General features: G+C 39.2%; 1 protein-coding gene and 1 pseudogene across 8 annotated transcripts in view; both read right to left on the bottom strand.

Annotated features, from left to right (window-relative positions):
• Positions 1-17383, bottom strand: part of CSPP1 (centrosome and spindle pole associated protein 1) — a 193953-nt gene that overhangs the window by 96428 nt on the left and 80142 nt on the right. For 5 of the 8 annotated variants that reach the window (XM_033437556.2, XM_033437561.2, XM_033437557.2 and 2 more), the window contains exons 1-3: positions 14482-14659; positions 5071-5179; positions 3300-3399 (exon numbers count right to left, since the gene is read on the bottom strand). In XM_033437556.2, the coding sequence (XP_033293447.1) occupies positions 3300-3399; positions 5071-5169 (199 nt within the window). In that variant the 5' untranslated portion in view covers positions 5170-5179; positions 14482-14659. Of the gene's footprint in view, positions 1-3299; positions 3400-5070; positions 5180-14481; positions 14662-17383 lie in introns of those variants that run through there. The other 3 variants (XM_033437560.2, XM_049700437.1, XM_033437555.2) reach the window with 2 other exon arrangements.
• LOC101287734 (eukaryotic translation initiation factor 4 gamma 2-like) lies at positions 16070-16727 on the bottom strand (annotated as a pseudogene).

The following is a 17383-nucleotide window of genomic DNA, read 5'->3' as shown; positions in this document are numbered from 1 at the left end:
AGTTATCAAACTTGAGGAGGTGGTGGAAACAGCTGGTCAGAAGTGAGGATGGGGACTTCCCTGGTGGTCCAGTGGTTAAGAATCTGCCTTCCAATGCAGGGGATGCGAGTTTGATCCCTGGACAGGGAACTAAGATCCCACAGGCTGCAGGGCAACTAAGCCCGCGCACTGCAACCTACTGAGCTCACACACTCTGGAGCCCACACACCACAACTACAGAGATCATGCGCCACAACTAGAGCCCACACACCACAACTACTGAGCCTGCGCGCTCTGAAGCCAGCACGCCACAACTAGAGAGAAGCCCACACACCGCAACAAAAGATCCCATGTGCCACAAGGAAGATCCTCCGTGTGGCAACTAAGACCTAATCCAGCCAAAAAATTAAATAAATAAATAAGGAGTGAGGGTGGCCTGTGGACCCCAAACTTGCAGCTGGTATCTGAAGTAAGAGAAGTCTTGGAGATTAACACTTGTAGAAGTCTTAATCTGTGAAGTCTGGTCTAAATCTGGGTAGTTGGTGTCAGAAGTCATTGTAATGCTCCTCAAATCCTTTTATGAGAGGTGTTATATAAATGTTGGAAGAAGGAGCCGCAGTGGATAAGCATTATTCATGAATATCATCATCTAACAGAAATGAATTTACAAAACCATAAAAATGTAGTGGTACATGACAGCTGTACCACTGACGGGACAGCTGTACAATGAACTATTAATAGACTGTCTTCATTGGCTAAAACAAACATTGCCAGTTTATATATTACTGATAGCTACTATGCTTAATTACTCAAAGTACGGTATCACAGAGCTTTAATTCAATATATAATTTTAGACCAGTTTGTTTTTTAGACCAGCTTGTTTTATAATTCCTAGGTGAGACCACTTAAGGAAAACTCTCTGTTGCCCAATTATTTTACATTTTTCCTAATGTCAAAAATTAAGTATTTGGCCTAATCTGAAGGCCACAATTATTCACACAAGAAATTAGTAACTGAAGGCTAATAAGGTACAAAATTAGACAAATTATATATTATTCTTTAGTAAGATTCAATGTGCATCAAAAATAATTATTACTTCAGTTGGCAATAAAAGAAACAATCCATAAAAATTAAATTCTACACACCTAACAGAACTGTTTATTTTTGCAATGGGGACCTTCATTCATTCATTCAAAATATCTTCTCTAAGCACCAAAATGCCAGACACTGTGTTAAGCAATGAATAGACAATGGCAGGAAAACTGGTGTGCCATTGCGGTAAAACAGAGAGCTGAACAAGTTCAAAACTTTACTTCAAGGGGAGAGCCAATGTCACAGGAGCACAAGGCAGGAACAGCCACCATAATCTGGTAAAAGTAATAAAAGAGTAAAATTATCATACAGGAAACAAGAAGCCATTGAAGGGTTTGAAGCAGGGACTAACATGATCAGATTTGGTTTTTGGAAGGATATCAACAGGCAGTGCAGAGATTTAGTACAGGAGGCTAGACTGTAAAACAAAAAGAACACTAGAAAAAAATGCCAGTGAAAGACAGTGGAGGCCTACATAAAATAACCTCTGTGGAATTAGAGAACAGTAAACTTATTTGAGGTTCAGGTGTTAGAATCAGCTGAACTACATAATTATTTGCTATGGGATACAAAAAGGAAGAGAGGAGTCGAGGATGACCACGCAGCCAGCTCAGTAAAAGTTTGAGAGGAGTAAAGTTCATTTTGTACATGTTGATTCTAAGCTCACAACATCCAAGGACAGATATTAAAATATTAGATATATGGGTCTGGAGTTCATAAAAGCAATGGGAACTAGGGATAGAGATTTAGGAATAGTGAACGCACTGATGAAATAAAGCCCTGTGAGTGAATGAGTCATTCAGGAAGTATATGAAATGAAAAGGAGGCCTAGGATAGAGCCCTAAGGGATACCAATTAAGGAAGAGGGAGAAGTCACTGACTGTAAGTTGGACTTTAAACTCTCCATCATTTGTGAATGTAATAGTCAAAGAATAATTTTTAATATAATTCTTAAAAATCAAAAACCTAGTTTAAAAAAATGTGAAAGAAGTCAGGAAATTAAAATTTATTATCCACCAATTATGTGCCAGTCATCTTTTCATATGTATTCAATTATTGCCACAATAACCTTTTAAGATAGATGCAATTCTTAAGATGAGGAAACAAAGAGCTTAAATAACTTGTGCCGGGTTGCAAAGGCATGAGAGCCGCAGTCCAAAGCAACCTGTAACTCCAGAATTTCAGTCATTCTGTCTGACCTTAGTGCTTGAGAGAACGTACTATCAAACTTTTAAAGACATTACCTGTTGGAATAATTAAATTCTTCAATCCATAAAAATTTAGGGCTAGAAGATAATCCAACTTCTTTATGTTACAGATAAAGAAACTGAGTGCCTTAGAGATTAAGGCACTTAACCAAAATATAATGCTTAAATTCACTAAACCTGTATATTGGCCAATAATTTGTAACAGACTCAGAATAGAAAGCATTATCTATATATGAGATACTAAAAGTATGGCATTCACTTTGAGCTGTTTTTCTAGTAGAGACAGAGAGCCCACTATCTGCTCAGTTTCTTGGCCAACATCCCCTTGTATTCCCAGTGGAATACAAATGCAAAGCAGCTAACAATTTAGGAGTAAACCCATGGCCATGAAAAATCATCCACATGAGAACAATACTTTAACCAAATGCAACTCATCATATTTGACTTCCATTATGTGAAAGTTTCAGTCGTCATCAGTAATTCACAAGATACACTTTTAAAATATTCATACATTTTCTTTAAAAAAAAAATGTACACCTACCAACAAGCCAAAATGAGGTAAAGTTTCCCAAATATTTTCATGCCAAACCATAACCAAAGACTCAATATAGCTAAATATTAACTTATTTACAATTCTAATATAGTTATCAATAGTATTTTGTATCCCTTAAGCATATGCCTTTGATTTTTAAATAAAAACAAGTCCACCACGTTTATTCCACAATTAATACACTTTCTCTCTCACACACACATTCCATTCAAAATTTTCAATTTTGATACATACTTATTGCTATGATTTCTATAAATCATAACCAAGACAATAGCAGTTAAAATGGGAAGAAGGTTCTCAGTATACGTTATATTTCATATGTAGACCATACTGTCACATGTAAGATTCCAGAAAGGAAAGAGTTATTTACTAGGATTCCAAATTTACCTTTTTTTCTGACAAGACAAAGCTCTTTCATGACAGCCGGATAAGAATATCTTAAAATCAGTTTAGCACACCTAATGACATACCTAAGGAACCCTTGGTCTGTTGACTGTTTGGTGGTATGTTTTCCTTAGCCATGGAGATTAATATTTTACTGTTTTCAGAAAGCTTCTCTGATGATGTTCCCTGAAAGAGACATAATATTTACAAAATCAGAGGGGGAAAAACCCCACAAAATTTACAATTCATCTCAGTACTTTTATTAAACAACTTGATGAAATTACATGGTACACCATAGAAGAGATTTAAATGTAAGGTTTGAGGAGTTAACCAAAGGTATTTAATATTGCAATGTTCTATTATTTAGCTCACTGACTTATCAACAAATACTCACTGAGTTTCTGAAACAGGCACTGTCCTGGGCATCAAAAACATATGAGTGAGGGCTTCCCTGGTGGCGCAGTGGTTGAGAGTCCGCCTGCCGATGCAGGGGACTCGGGTTCGTGCCCCGGTCCGGGAAGATCCCACATTCCGCGGAGCGGCTGGGCCCGTAAGCCATGGCCGCTGAGCCTGCGCGTCCAGAGCCTGTGCTCTGCAACGCAAGAGGCCACAACAGTGAGAGGCCCGCGTACCGCAAAAAAAAAAAAAAAAAAAAAAATATGAGTGAAAAAAATACAAAAGAATCTCTGCCATCACAGAGCTTATAAACTACTGTGGCGACAAACAATAAACATAATATGTAATTAGATTATGTTATATGTAGTGAGTGATACAGAGGAGCAATAGAAAGAAACAGAACAGTGTGAGGAGTCCCAGAAATGATGAGGGAGGGAGTGCAAGGCCTGATTGAGAGGGTGATACTTGACCTAAGACTTAAAGATTATTACCTATCTACTATAATATTAGAAATTATAATAAAGCTGTACACTGTCAGTTAGTCCTAAGTACTGGAGAGTGGTCAAGAGCATAAACTGTGGAGCTGGACACATAAAGGTTCCAATCTTGAATCCACTACTGTGTGTACCTGGACAAATTACTTAACCCTTTTAAGCCTCACTTACTGGATCTGTAAAACAACAAAAATTCAGCCTACTTCACTGGGATTTTATGATTAAATGATGTAATACATGTGAAGTCCTTGGCACAGCTCCTTGTAAAAGGCAGATATTACAGAAGGAAAGCAAACTTGTGCGACGGTGAAGAGAACAAGCACTGGATTCAGGCTGCCAGGGATCAAAGCCTAGTTCTACTAACTCTGTCACCTAAGTCTCATTACTTAACGTCACCATGCCTCAGTTTACTCATTTGGAAAATGACAATAATAACTACTTATCTCATAGATTCATGCAAAGTATCAATGTAACCTCTAAAGACTATGCCTCATCCATAGTTAGCCCATGATAAATATTAGCTATATGGGTAAAATTCCTATATAATTAGGGTGTCCATATTTTTTATCATTTCAATCAGGATAACTTTGTCCAGGACAAATGCTTAAACCAGACGACACACTGGGACAACAAGCAAAGCAGAACTGTCTTGCGCAAGCCAATATATACGGTTACTCTAATTAGGATGGACCATATGGCACAGATTAATCTACATTCTATACCTTATTACATACACTGAGCCCATGACAGAAAGTGCCACATCTGTCTAGATTAGTGCTATATTCTCAGAGCCCAGCACAGTCTCAATAACTATCAAACGTAGGAAAGCTTTTTCAGACACTGCTTTCAGAAACTTTTTAACAAATGTATATTCTGAAAAATACACACAAAAAAACTATTCTAATAAATGTACTTTTGTAGATTTCAAAAATGTTTAAGATACTGACTCATTAAAAAATTGAATTACCTTCATTTCCATGTAAGGTGGATCACTTTCCAATTCTGTTTTGTCTCTGGCCAATTTGGCTTTTCGCTCTTCAATAAATTCATCCAAATTATCAGTCATGTTGCAGATACTAAAAAAAAAATTTTTTAATAAATTTTTTAAAACCCTTCAGTGAACATAGCTGTATCAGAATATCTTTAGGCTAATTATTAACACACAGGCTTAGTCTACATTTAGTATTCAATCTCAGTTATCAAATTGAGAACTTCAAACAAGCTTGAATGAAATTTGCCTACCTGCTTTCAATCCCAACTCCCCCCAAAACCTACAACCTACTTTAAAATATCAGAAAAGAAATAAAAAAGAAAATGAACCATCACCACCATCCACACATATACACAAAAAAATCCCTGAAGTCAAAGCACTTTTTTTTAAAGTTTCTTTTACTATTTGGAGGTAATTTTGAACTTACAAAAATGTTACAATATGAATAGTATAAAGAACACCTGCATACTCCTTATCCATTCCCTATTGCTAAGCTTTTGCAACACTTGCTTTACCTTTGTGCACACAAGTTTGTTCTCTTTACACAATTTTTTCTAAGGTCATTCAGAGAGTGAATTACATATATCCTAGTCCTTTACCCCTAAACGTTTCAGTGTGTATTAAGAATTATTCTCAGGGGCTTCCCTGGTGGCACAGTGGTTGAGAGTCCGCCTGCCAATGCAGGGGACACGGTTCGTGCCCTGGTCCGGGAAGATCCCAAATGCCGCAGAGCGGCTAGGCCTGTAAGCCATGGCCGCTGAGCCTGCGCGTCCGGAGCCTGCGCTCCGCAACAGGAGAGGCCCGCGTACAGCAAAAAAAAAAAAAAAAAAAAAAAAAAGAATTATTCTCGGGCTTCCCTGGTGGTGCAGTGGTTAAGGATCCGACAGCCAATGCAGGGGACACGGGTTCGAGCCCTGGTGCGGGAAGTCATTCCACATGCTGCAGAGCAACTAAGCCCGTGAACTACAACTACTGAGCCTGCCCTCTAGGGCCTGCGAGCCACAACTACTGAGCCCACGTGCCACAACTACTGAAGCCCGTGTGCCTAGAGTCCCGTACTCCGCAACAAGAGAAGCCACCACAACGAGAAGCCTGCACGCTGCAACGAAGAGTAGCCCCTGCTCGCTGCAACTAGAGAAAGCCCGCGCACAGCAACAAAGACCCAATGCAGCCAAAAATAAATAAGTTTAAAAAAATTAAAAATTTTAAAAAAAGATTATTCTCTGACATAAACTCAATGTATTTCTCAACTTCAGTAACATTGATCTTTTAATCTACTGTCCATGTTCCAGTGTTGTCACCTGACCTAATAGTGTCCTCTACAGCATATTTTTCTCTCTCTCCAGTTCAGGATCCAGTCTAGATTGGGTACAGCATTTCATTGTTACGTCTCTTTAGCCTTCTTTAATTTGGAACATTTCTACACCCTTACTTTGTCTTTTATGACACTAATATTTTTTGATACCGCCCACCGACCACCCACTCTTTTTAATAGAACAGTCCTATTTGCAGTCTGCCTGATGTTTCTTCACGAGTAAATTCAGGTTATGCATTATCAGAAGAAATATTACATAGGTGGTGATGTGTCCTAAAGGTGTCAACAATTAGAGACACATGTCCACCTGCTCTTTACTAGTGATGTTATTTTTTATCACATGGTGGTCAAGACTGATTTCTGCATTACTGTTTCCTTGTAACTAATAAGTGGTCTATAAAAAGATATTTTTAGGCCATGCAAATATCCTGCTCCTGATGAAAATTTCCAAGATTTAGCATCAATTGGTGATTCTTTATTGATCGAATCTTTGATTCTAGATGCCTGCAAAATGCTGACTTTCCAATTCCACCACTCCCTCCATATATATTTACAAGTTGGCACTAATCATTCTATTCTAAAGAGCCCTTCCTTTGTCCATATTTATTTTCAGCTTATTATTAGTAAGAACTCATGAATTATTTCTTTTCAGTAAGTCTTGGATTTTTAAAATCGTAAGTTGTTTATTTTTTTTTTTTTTGTGGTACGTGGGCCTCTCACTGTTGTGGCCTCTCCCATTGCGGAGCACAGGCTCCGGACGCGCAGGCTCAGCGGCCATGGCTCACGGGCCCAGCCGCTCTGTGGCATGTGGGATCTTCCCAGACCGGGGCACGAACTCATGTCCCCTGCATCGGCAGGCGGACTCTCAACCACTGCGCCACCAGGGAAGCCCCAAGTTGTTGATTTTTTGAGGAACAACTTATATGCCATAAAATTCACCCATTTTAGTGAAAGGTTCCATAAGTTTTAGTAAATTCATACAGTTGTACAATTATTACCACAAGCATACTTCCATCACCCAAAAAAGTTCTCTCATGCTCCTTTGTAGTCCAGCTTCACTCCCACCCCTGGCTCAGGCACTGTAAGATGTTTTCTGTCTCTATAATTTTGCCTAATCTGGAAATTTAATATAAATGGATCATATAAGATGTAGTCTTTTATGTTGGCTTCTTTAACTTAATGTAATGTTTCCAAGATTCATCCCTGTATTGCATCTATCAGTAAGTAGTTGTTTTTTATTGCTAAATAGTATTCAATTATATGGAAATATCATATTTTGTTTATTATTCACACATTGCTAGACATTTGAGTTGCTTCTATTTTGGGGCTTACTTAAGAATAATGCTGCTATTGGGGCTTCCCTGGTGGCGCAGTGGTTAAGAATCCACCTGCCAATGCAGGGGACACGGGTTCGAGCCCTGGTGTGGGAAGATCCCACATGCCACAGAGCAACTAAGCCTGTGCGCCACAACTACTGAGCCTGCACTCTAGAGCCTGCGAGCCACAACTACTGAGCCCACGTGACACAACTAGTGAAGCCTGCGCGCCTAAAGCCCGTGCTCCACAACAAGAAAAGCCACCGCAATGAGAAGCCCATGCACGGCAACAAAGAGTAGGCTCCGCTCACTGAAACTAGAGAAAGCCCACGCACAACAACCAAGACCCAACGCAGCCAAAAATAAATAAATAAATTTTTTTTAAATAATAATACTGCTATGAACATCTATGCAGAGGCTTCTGTGTGTTTTCAATTCTCTTTGATAGATACCTAGGAATGGAATTGCTGAGTTATCTGTAACTCTGTTTAACGCTGTGAAAAACTGCCAAACTGTTCCTCTCATTCCAACCAGCAGCGTATGAGGATTGTAATTTCTATACATCCTCACTAATGCTTGGTATATTCAGTCTTTTTATAGCCATTCTATCGGGTATATAGAAGTATCTCATTGTGGTTTTAATTTGCATTTCTCTAATGACTATGATGTTTAGCATCTTTTCATGTTGTTATTCATATATCCATATATATAACCATTGGCACAAAGTCTTCAAATCTTCTGCCCATTTTTAAAACTGTTTTCTTATTGAGATGTAAAAAAAATTTTATGTACACTGGATACAAGTCCTTCATCAAACATGTTTTGTAAATATTTTCTCCAAGTCTGTGGTTTGTTTTAAAATTTTCTTAATAATGTCTTTTTTTAATACTTTATTTTTTAGAGCAGGTTTAGCTTCACATCAAAACTGAGCATATGGTACAGGTTTCCCATATATCCGCTGCCCTGACTCATGCATAGTCTCCCCCATTATCAATATCCTCCATCAGAATGGCACATGTTACAACTGATGAACCTACATTGTCACATCATTATCACCTTAAGTCCACAGTTTAAATCAGCGTTCACTCTTGGTGTTGAACATTCTATGGGTCTGGACACACGTACGCTACGTATCCACCTTTACTATATCATATAGAGTTGTTTCACTGCCCTGAAAGTACTCTGTGTTCCACCTATTCACTCCTCCCTCCCCTCTAATCTCTGGCAATCACTGACCTTTTTAATGTCTCCATAGTTTTGCCTTTTCCAGAATGTCATATGGTTGTAACCATACAGTATATAGCCTATTCAGATTGGCTTATTTCACTTACACGTACTACTAAGGTTTCTCATTGTCTTTTCATGGCTTGCTAGTTCATTTCTTTGTAGTGCTGAATAGTATTCCACTGTCTGGATGTACCACGATTTATCCATTCCTTTACCCCACTGAAGGCTAGCTTGGCTGCTTCCAGATTTTGGCAATTATAAATAAAGCTGCTATAAACATGTGTGGTGATGTCTTCTTAAGAACAAAAGTTTTTAAATTTTATGAAGTTCAATTTATCCATTTTTCATCAATTTTTAATCAATTGTTTGTGCTTTTTGTATCCTATGTAAGTTTTTGCCTAACCTGAGATCACAAATATTTTCTTCTAGAATTTTTATAAGTTTCTCTCTTACATGCATTATTTCTTACATCTTATACCTATGATCCATTTCAAGTTAGTTTTTGCAAACGGTGTAAGGCAAGGTCATCAAGGTTCAATTTTGTTTGCATATGGAAATTATTTCAGCACCATTTTTTGAAAAGACTATCTATCCTTTCCTCATTGAAATTAATTTTTTTTTAAATACATCTTTCAAAAACCCATAAAACTTACTGACTAATTCAGTGTGTGGCAAGAAAGGAGCCAGGTTTTAAGTCCTGGAAACTAAACGTGAACAGAATTCTGGACAAAAATAAGTCAAAAGAAGCTGGCTGGTGTGGAAAGGTTTGCTTTAGCTGTGTTAAGTTACAGCTAGTCAGACATGCTAATGGAAATGTCCAGCAGATTCAAGACTCAAATTCAAGAGAACCACATTAGAAATGTTTATTTAAAAGTCAACAATTTTAAAAATAATAGTTGAAGCTGTGGTAAATGAAGGTATACAGTGAAAAAAGATGACCCAGAACTAAATGATGGGAATGTTAACTTGAGGGGGAAACAGAAGAATTGAAGCTGGAAAAAAAGTACAAAGGAGGAATAATTAAAAGAGGATATAAAGCAAAACCCAGTCAAAATAATTTGCAGAGGAAAAAAAAAAGATACGAGGAAAAAAGTAGTAAACAATATCAAATGCAAGAGCTAGAGAAAAAAGCATCCACTGAATTTAATGTTTGGAGGACAATAATAATTTGTAAAATGTAGAAAAGCAAGTTTTACCTAAAAGAAATATATTGAAACTTATATCGGTTAAGTAGTACATAAAGTGAACTTCATTCTATTATTTACTTCCAAAAAGAACAATGATTTCAAAATATGGCCTTAGCAAAATATATTACAAACCAAGAAAAGTTAATATACTTTAGCCATTTTTAAAGTGCAATTTGTCACAAAAGATTTTTCCTAGTAAAAATTCAAAACAGTTCAACAGCAGAGTTTTCAAGTTAAAGAAAATCACTTCTTAAAATCCCCTAATTTCCCTAAATATTTTATGTCTGAAAAAAATAAAAGATAATGGTGGGATAATACATATATAATAATATAATTTGCTATAAGATTTCATGAAGAATTTAAACAGAAACGTCATTAAATCTAAAAAAAAAATGTTTAACAGGCCTCTTTCACTCTGAGCTATCTAACGTCTGTTAACAATTATTAGTTTAACATGTTCACGTCTTAGTTTTAACCAGACTTTGAATTTATAGATACTTGAATTTCCCTGTACTATAATAATTTAACATCAATTATAAATTCTAGAATTGATTTCACATAACAGTAATCACAGCAATAAAACACATTTTTAAACAGTGGTAGTGAGCATAAAACATGCCATAGCTAAAACATGAAATTTATCAGATATAAGTACATATTTAATTATCTCTAATTTTGCCCTGTCTAATCCGATTAGAATATAGTATCTCTAATACTAAATTGAAGAGTCAAAGATACTAATAACCTTTCTCCTGGCAATGCCCTCCAGACAAAGAATACCAGGAACACTACTATAGTTAAACTAGTTGGATTTATTACTCATTGCATTGCGAGACGTCAATGCCCACCATGGGGTACTCTGGAGTATCTTATTAAGAAGGTGTTAGAAAAGACAGGTTTGGGGCTTGTATTAGGTGATTTGGGGGAGGGTTTAAGGGAGCAGAGCTCTGCTCAGGATTAAATGCTGTCAGGAAGTGAGCGTAATTCTTTGATTGGACATCTTAGTAAATCTCACCCACAGTGAAGCTGTAACTAGGTAAAGCAGCAGCAATCATAATCAGTTGGGAGAGGTGTCTGGCATTTTGTGGCTGGAACAACATTCATGTTTCGTCTATGTTTGGACATAACTATGGAGTGGTACTGTTTTTCTCTTGCTCCATCATGGACACAGAGCAACTTTGTCTGATGTTGATTTTCTGTGCAATTGCTTATCTTCAACAGAAGAACACCAAGACAAAGCAGTATTGTCAGGCCAGTTCCCAGCAACATCAAGCCCTTGGTGATAGTACAGGCCATCCTCTAGCTGTCATGGCCATTTTTCTCCTTCTCACTCCTAAACACATGTGACAACTTATATAAAACATATTTCAACTACAAAATTATTCAAGAATTAATGAATCACAGAAATTGAATTAATGGATACAACCTAAGTACAAAATAAAGTAAAAATGTTTACAATTTAAAGATTAAGTTATAAGAAAGATCAGCTTAAGGAAACCTAAATGGGATTCTTTATTCTTCACTCTACAATATAACATCACTCACACTTTTTCCAAGATATTACCAGGTTTTTTCCCCCCTAGTAGCTGTGTACATAGTATGTAGATGATAAACAGTTTTCAGAAAATCAGTTTAACTGAAAGACCTATTGAAACCTATTTGAAACCAATTTCATGACTCTACGTGATTGACCTCAATGTGTTCCTTAACCTCTCTATCCCTCAGTTTCTTCATCTGTAAAATGAAAGTATCTACTCTAGAGTTGCTATGAAGAAAAAATGATACAAAATGTATGGCATCTTTGACACTTAGAAATCAATAAATCATAGCTGTTTTATTAATTCTCATTAGGGGAAAGGAATATTCTAAGTACATTTTATTGGGTTAACTCAGTTAAAGTCTTTGTATACATCAGTACTCACTTTTTTTTAAAAAGCCTCCAAAATACATTGGGATTCAAATAGACAATAATTGATACTTGTTTATCATAATCCAAATCAACATCTTTAAATCTTAAACTTAGGCCCTTTGTGCTTATTATATAGATGAAAATATAAGTAGACCAGAACATAATCATTCTGCAAAGCCTGAGTCAATCTAATAAACAGAGAGGATCCAGAAAGAACTGAGTGTGCCCAATTCCTTTTCCCAATCTCACCAATCACAAAGAGAAGGGGAAATGTTGCTCCCATCCTTTGCCCTCTCCAGTGAAATGCAAATTTCCACCCCTCTATAGAATTAGGAATGGAAAATAACTCCCATCCCAAAGGTGGACACTGTTCAAGATGTTAGGGGGATGAAAAGTATAAAATATGATCCTTGCCCTCAAATTTGGGCAAGATTATGTCCCCTATCACAGTGGCTCAGTCTAGCCAGACTGGGAGTTAGGGACTGATACCCACCCATATAGGACCCAGTAGCAGAATCAAGAAAACAATTTGAATAAGTCTGGAATTCAGAGTAGAGTCCAGGTTGGAGAAAAAAGGGTTAACAGTTTTTTAAATAATCTTTAAAGCTATAAAAGAAGAGGTTGTCAGGAAAGAGACCCTAACATAGGAGAACAGAGTAGCAGGGTGTGATTACATATGGCTGTGGGGTGCAGGGGGAAGCCTGTGAAAAAGCCTTAGAAGAAAGAGAGGGAGGGATGAGCTGAACCAGAAGTATGTTTCTCATTTCCCAACCATCTGGAGATCTTTCCACCAAATGAAAGGTGCCCAATCTTTTTCTCCTGGCAGATGACATCCACATGAGCAACTTCCAAGGGCACATACAAATTTTGACAAAACCCTCTAAATGTTGCTAAGAAGTAAATACCATGTTACTGGGGGGAGAAAGGAGGTTGAGGATCAGGATACAGAGAGAGCGCAAATATATAAAGGCACAACTAAGTCTGTTAGCAGCTGTTAACAATACATCATTAATGGTGACTAAGGACAGTAACATAAATTAGATAACCTTTGGTTATGCAAAATTGCCGAAACATTTATTCAAACACTTCTATCTCCCACTCTGGAAAGTAATCAGAACTTAAGTGAGAATGACGTTAAAGGGATAATCTGAAATCTTCTCAAAGTTTGAAATAGTTAAATCACATGTCTAAAAACTTCATTTGAGAACACTATACTGAAAGCACCTGTTTTCAATTTACCCTATCAATTTACCTCCCTTCCAGTAGGTTATCGGTACTGCAGGAGACCCAAAATTTCATCCCTAGGGAGCATTCAGCATAAACTTAACCAGCAGAAAGTCAGTTTACTCCTAGTAAGAAAAAGTATGCAGAAAAGAAAGCAGCAGCCTATTGGTTACCATGGGATTCCTTTTTGCTTGTCAACATGAAAAGCCATTCTTTCATATAAAGTCGAACCTCTCTGAGGATAATTGGCTTTTTACAAACTCATATTGGTTACTATTTGGCTCTAGCATTTCCTGAGGTGTTTAGAAACTAGGTAGTGGTTTACTTTAGAAATTAGTCTCCCCCCAACAAAAAAAGAAAGAAAAAAAAGAAATTAGTCTTCCCAAAAATCTAAGCTAAACTTCTTAATCCTATAATCTTGAGAGCCACCCCCTCTCAAAAGATGAGTCCCATTGCTAACATTTACTAAAAAAGGGATTCCAATCCCAGGTAACAATGCCAAAATCAAGACAATTAGAAAGAAGAGGTTCAAGCTCAAGGAGCCGAAGGGAAACAGGATTAATAACAGCACCGACCTCACAGGGCTGTGGTAATTAAATTTTACTTGCAAAGCAAATCACTGAGAAGCAGCGTTAGGTGCACAAGCACTCAATAAACGTTAACCACTAACCCGCACCGAGTAAAAGGAAAGGTGCTTCGGAGGCTTAGCCAAGCAGCGGAGGGCGGCTGATGGGGAGGCAAGGCACGCAAACCGAGGCACAACTGGTCTGTGGGCACTGTGGGTGGCGGCTTCCTTAGGAAGCGTCAGCGCGTTGTCAGGCAACCGGGTCTCAACAGCACCCGAGGCGGTGGCTGCAGCTGCGGCCCCGGGGTCCAGACCCGAGTCCAGACCGCACAACCAAGGCACCGCCCCGGGCCGGCATTGCAACAGCGAGACCCTCACGCACAGTGAGCCTCGTCCCGGTCCCGGGTCCCTCGGCCCTGCTGCTGCTAGACTCCAACCCCGTAACTCGGGCACCGCCCCTAGCCCGGCGGCCGCGAGACCTCAGTCGGCGGGGAACCGCTACCTCCACCCCAACCCCGTTACCCCATTCCCCGGGACCTCGGCCAGCCCGGCCGCCGCGAGACATCCGCCCACGGCGAAGCCCTGCCCTCTCCCCAGGGCCGAGAACCCAGCCCCGGCCACACCCCACCAGGCCCGCTCCCCACCTGCGGCCGACGGACTCTAACTCAGGAAAGCGGGCTCCCGGGCTTGCGTGGGGGAGACGCACAGCGCTCCAGCGCGGCTCTTCGCGGTCCGAAGAAGTGGCGGCGGTCGCCTAGCGCAGAAACAGGGCGACTGGCTGCCTGGCCCGGACTCCACCTCTCAGGCCGAGCCCTCCGCCCGCCCTTCGCCAACGGCCAAGCGCGGCCCCGCCCCACTACGGCGGCGGGGCAAGGCCACGCGTCCGGGGGCGCCCCCTGCCGACCTGGAGGCCGCAGGACGCCCGGCAGTTCGCAGGGCTCGCCTATACCTGGCCTGGGTACTCAGCCACCTGGTTCCCCTGCTCCGCCTGGAGACTGTTAAACCCTGGGGGACACGTCCCCAGGCTAAATTGATTCTGTCCCCTCCAAACCTTCCAAGCCCCAGCCGGCCTGGGTCAGAGCTTGGTGGGGGGGCGGGGGGCTGGGGCGGCGGGGGAAGGGTAGGTTTGGTAGTGATAGAAAAACTGTTGGCATACCTCTCCGGGTCATCACTGCTCTCCCAGCAGTCGGGTCAACGTTTTGTCCTAGGCTTTTACTACTAATTTCAACATATTCAGTTCACCCAATATTTAGTGGCCATATACTACCGCTAGAAAAGAGATCTCTAGCTTCCCAGGACAGTGGGACTAAGAGTCCTTTATCTTAAGTTACTTTGTATAAGGGTTTGAAAGACAAATTATCTTCAAATGTAAGTTAATGTCAAAAACCTCAGGTGGGTGTGTGGACTCCATAATTCTAATGGTTCATAATTCTAAACCAAACGGTTTTTTTTCCAAGTATCACAATGTTTATTGATAGATACAAGTATATATAGTATATATATATAATATATCAAGTATATATACTTGATAAATTAAGTAGACTTAATTTCAATACTATAATAAGAGGGAGCAATTCAAATTCCCACCATCTGTTTCACAACCACAAAGACCACTTCAAGGGCATTTACGATCTCTCAAAACTGATCAGTTTTGTGCAAGTAAACCATGTTTCTTTTAAAAAGACTTGTGCACTTGCCCAGGCTCAAGGTTATTAAAATCTAGCACATAAAACCCATCACTAAAAAAAAAAAAAAAAACCATCACTAAAGGTAGAAATACAGGCAATATACTATTACGGCAGCAACTATCAATTACAGTTAAGAATTTTTCTGTAACAACCAAATGGATAATCAAATATTGCAACAACTCAAGTATTACTGAGCAAAGTGCATTTCTACAGTATTCATTGTTGCTCTTCCGTTTTCTAACTTAAAACAGCCTATGATAACTGGCAGCAAAGAAGGTCCTTGCAATAGACTGCCTCCGCCTGAGAAATTACAATGTAATTACTGCATGCTGCTAATATACTATCTAAACATTGAAGATACTCCTAAAATATTTGATGGTAGACTATGATTAAGACATTACACTACAAAAAAACCTTATGCAGAAGGAAATACTAACTGATGTGCTTTAAATATTGTGAAAACATTACAGTGGAATGAATTTTCACAGTGGTTAGGTCAAGTGCAGTTACATCACAGCAACAGTATGTTTTGCACAACTTAAGGCTTTGGCTGGTTCTTTTAGTCAGCTTCTTCCTCTGATTCTTCTTCAGCAGTTTCTAGTCAGGTTAGCCACTGATTCAACTGGAACAAAGCCTTGCCTTTCCCTGTAAACTCTTGGGTTATATCTTCTTTCCAAGCCAAGAAAGCGTCTTCTTAAGTAATTTCCATGTCATAGAAGTGAAAAAAACGCAGAGTAACATGCCTTTTGGTAAGTTGCTCTTGTATCAGTGCACCTGAAGCGCATAGAGGGCAGTGACTTGTAGCTCAACGTGATCATGAACGAATTTCTGCATTACTGGCTTGTTTTTCCTGCTCTGTTCTTTGGAAGGAGCAGAGGAAGACTCTGTTTCATCACTGAGTGGGTTTACTTCACTAGAAATATAAGATGCTAGGCATTAAGATGGTCACAGATCTTTTACCTACATGAAGTTTGGAAGACATGTTGTCTTTAATCCACTTATATATGGTTTGAGGGGATGGATCCAACTTTATTTGCTTTAACAGTTCCTTCTCCAATTTGAGGAGTGGGAATAAGAAACTCAGTCCCTTTCCTTCCAAGATCTCCAACATGCGGTCCTTATTCTGATCAATTTCTGGGAGCATTTTCTGCATACTGACGTTGCTTTGTTGGAAAAGCTCTGTTAACCATTCTCGATCTTGTAAGTTAGCTAACTGCTGAAGACAAAGTAAGAAGAGAGGAAAAATACTTTGTATGAGGGTTTGAAAGACAAATTATCTTCAACTGGACGTTAATGTCAAAAACCTCAGGCGGGGGTGTGGACTCCATAATTCTAATGTTTTTGTCTTAACTAAATGTCACACAGCTTTTTAGGAGTAGCGGATACAACTCAGAGCGGAGTGCCCTGCACTCTGAAGCTTACAGTGAAAAAAATACTTCCAAGTAAACAAATACATTATTTCAATGCAATGTAACAGTTACAGAAGCACCTACAGACATTTAGAGACACCGTGGAAGGAAGATTACTGGAGAGAGAAGAAAGTCAAGAAAGACTGCATGGTAGAGATCGCTGAGCTGTGTTTTTAAATATTAATATGAGCTCCCAGTCAGAAAAGTAAGGGGAGAGCACTTCAGGCAATGCTGACCACTTATGCAAAGTTTCAGGGTAACTAAAGAAAGATGAAGCGGGAGAGGTGAACTGTGATGCTTTTTTTCCTCTTTTTTCCCAGCCAAAACATTCCTGAACATCTGTGGTAGGTGTTACGGATAAAACAAGGAATAAGAGACCTGGTTCCTGTGATTTGGAGCTTGGAATCTAGTGTGGAGTGGGGGAAAGCAAGAGAGGAAGAATACCAAAA

Source organism: Orcinus orca, chromosome 17, assembly GCF_937001465.1.
Source record: "Orcinus orca chromosome 17, mOrcOrc1.1, whole genome shotgun sequence".
NCBI classification, from domain to species: domain Eukaryota; kingdom Metazoa; phylum Chordata; class Mammalia; order Artiodactyla; family Delphinidae; genus Orcinus; species Orcinus orca.
The sequence above is the reverse complement of the archived record's forward strand: the minus strand, read 5'-3'. Positions and strand labels throughout refer to the sequence as shown.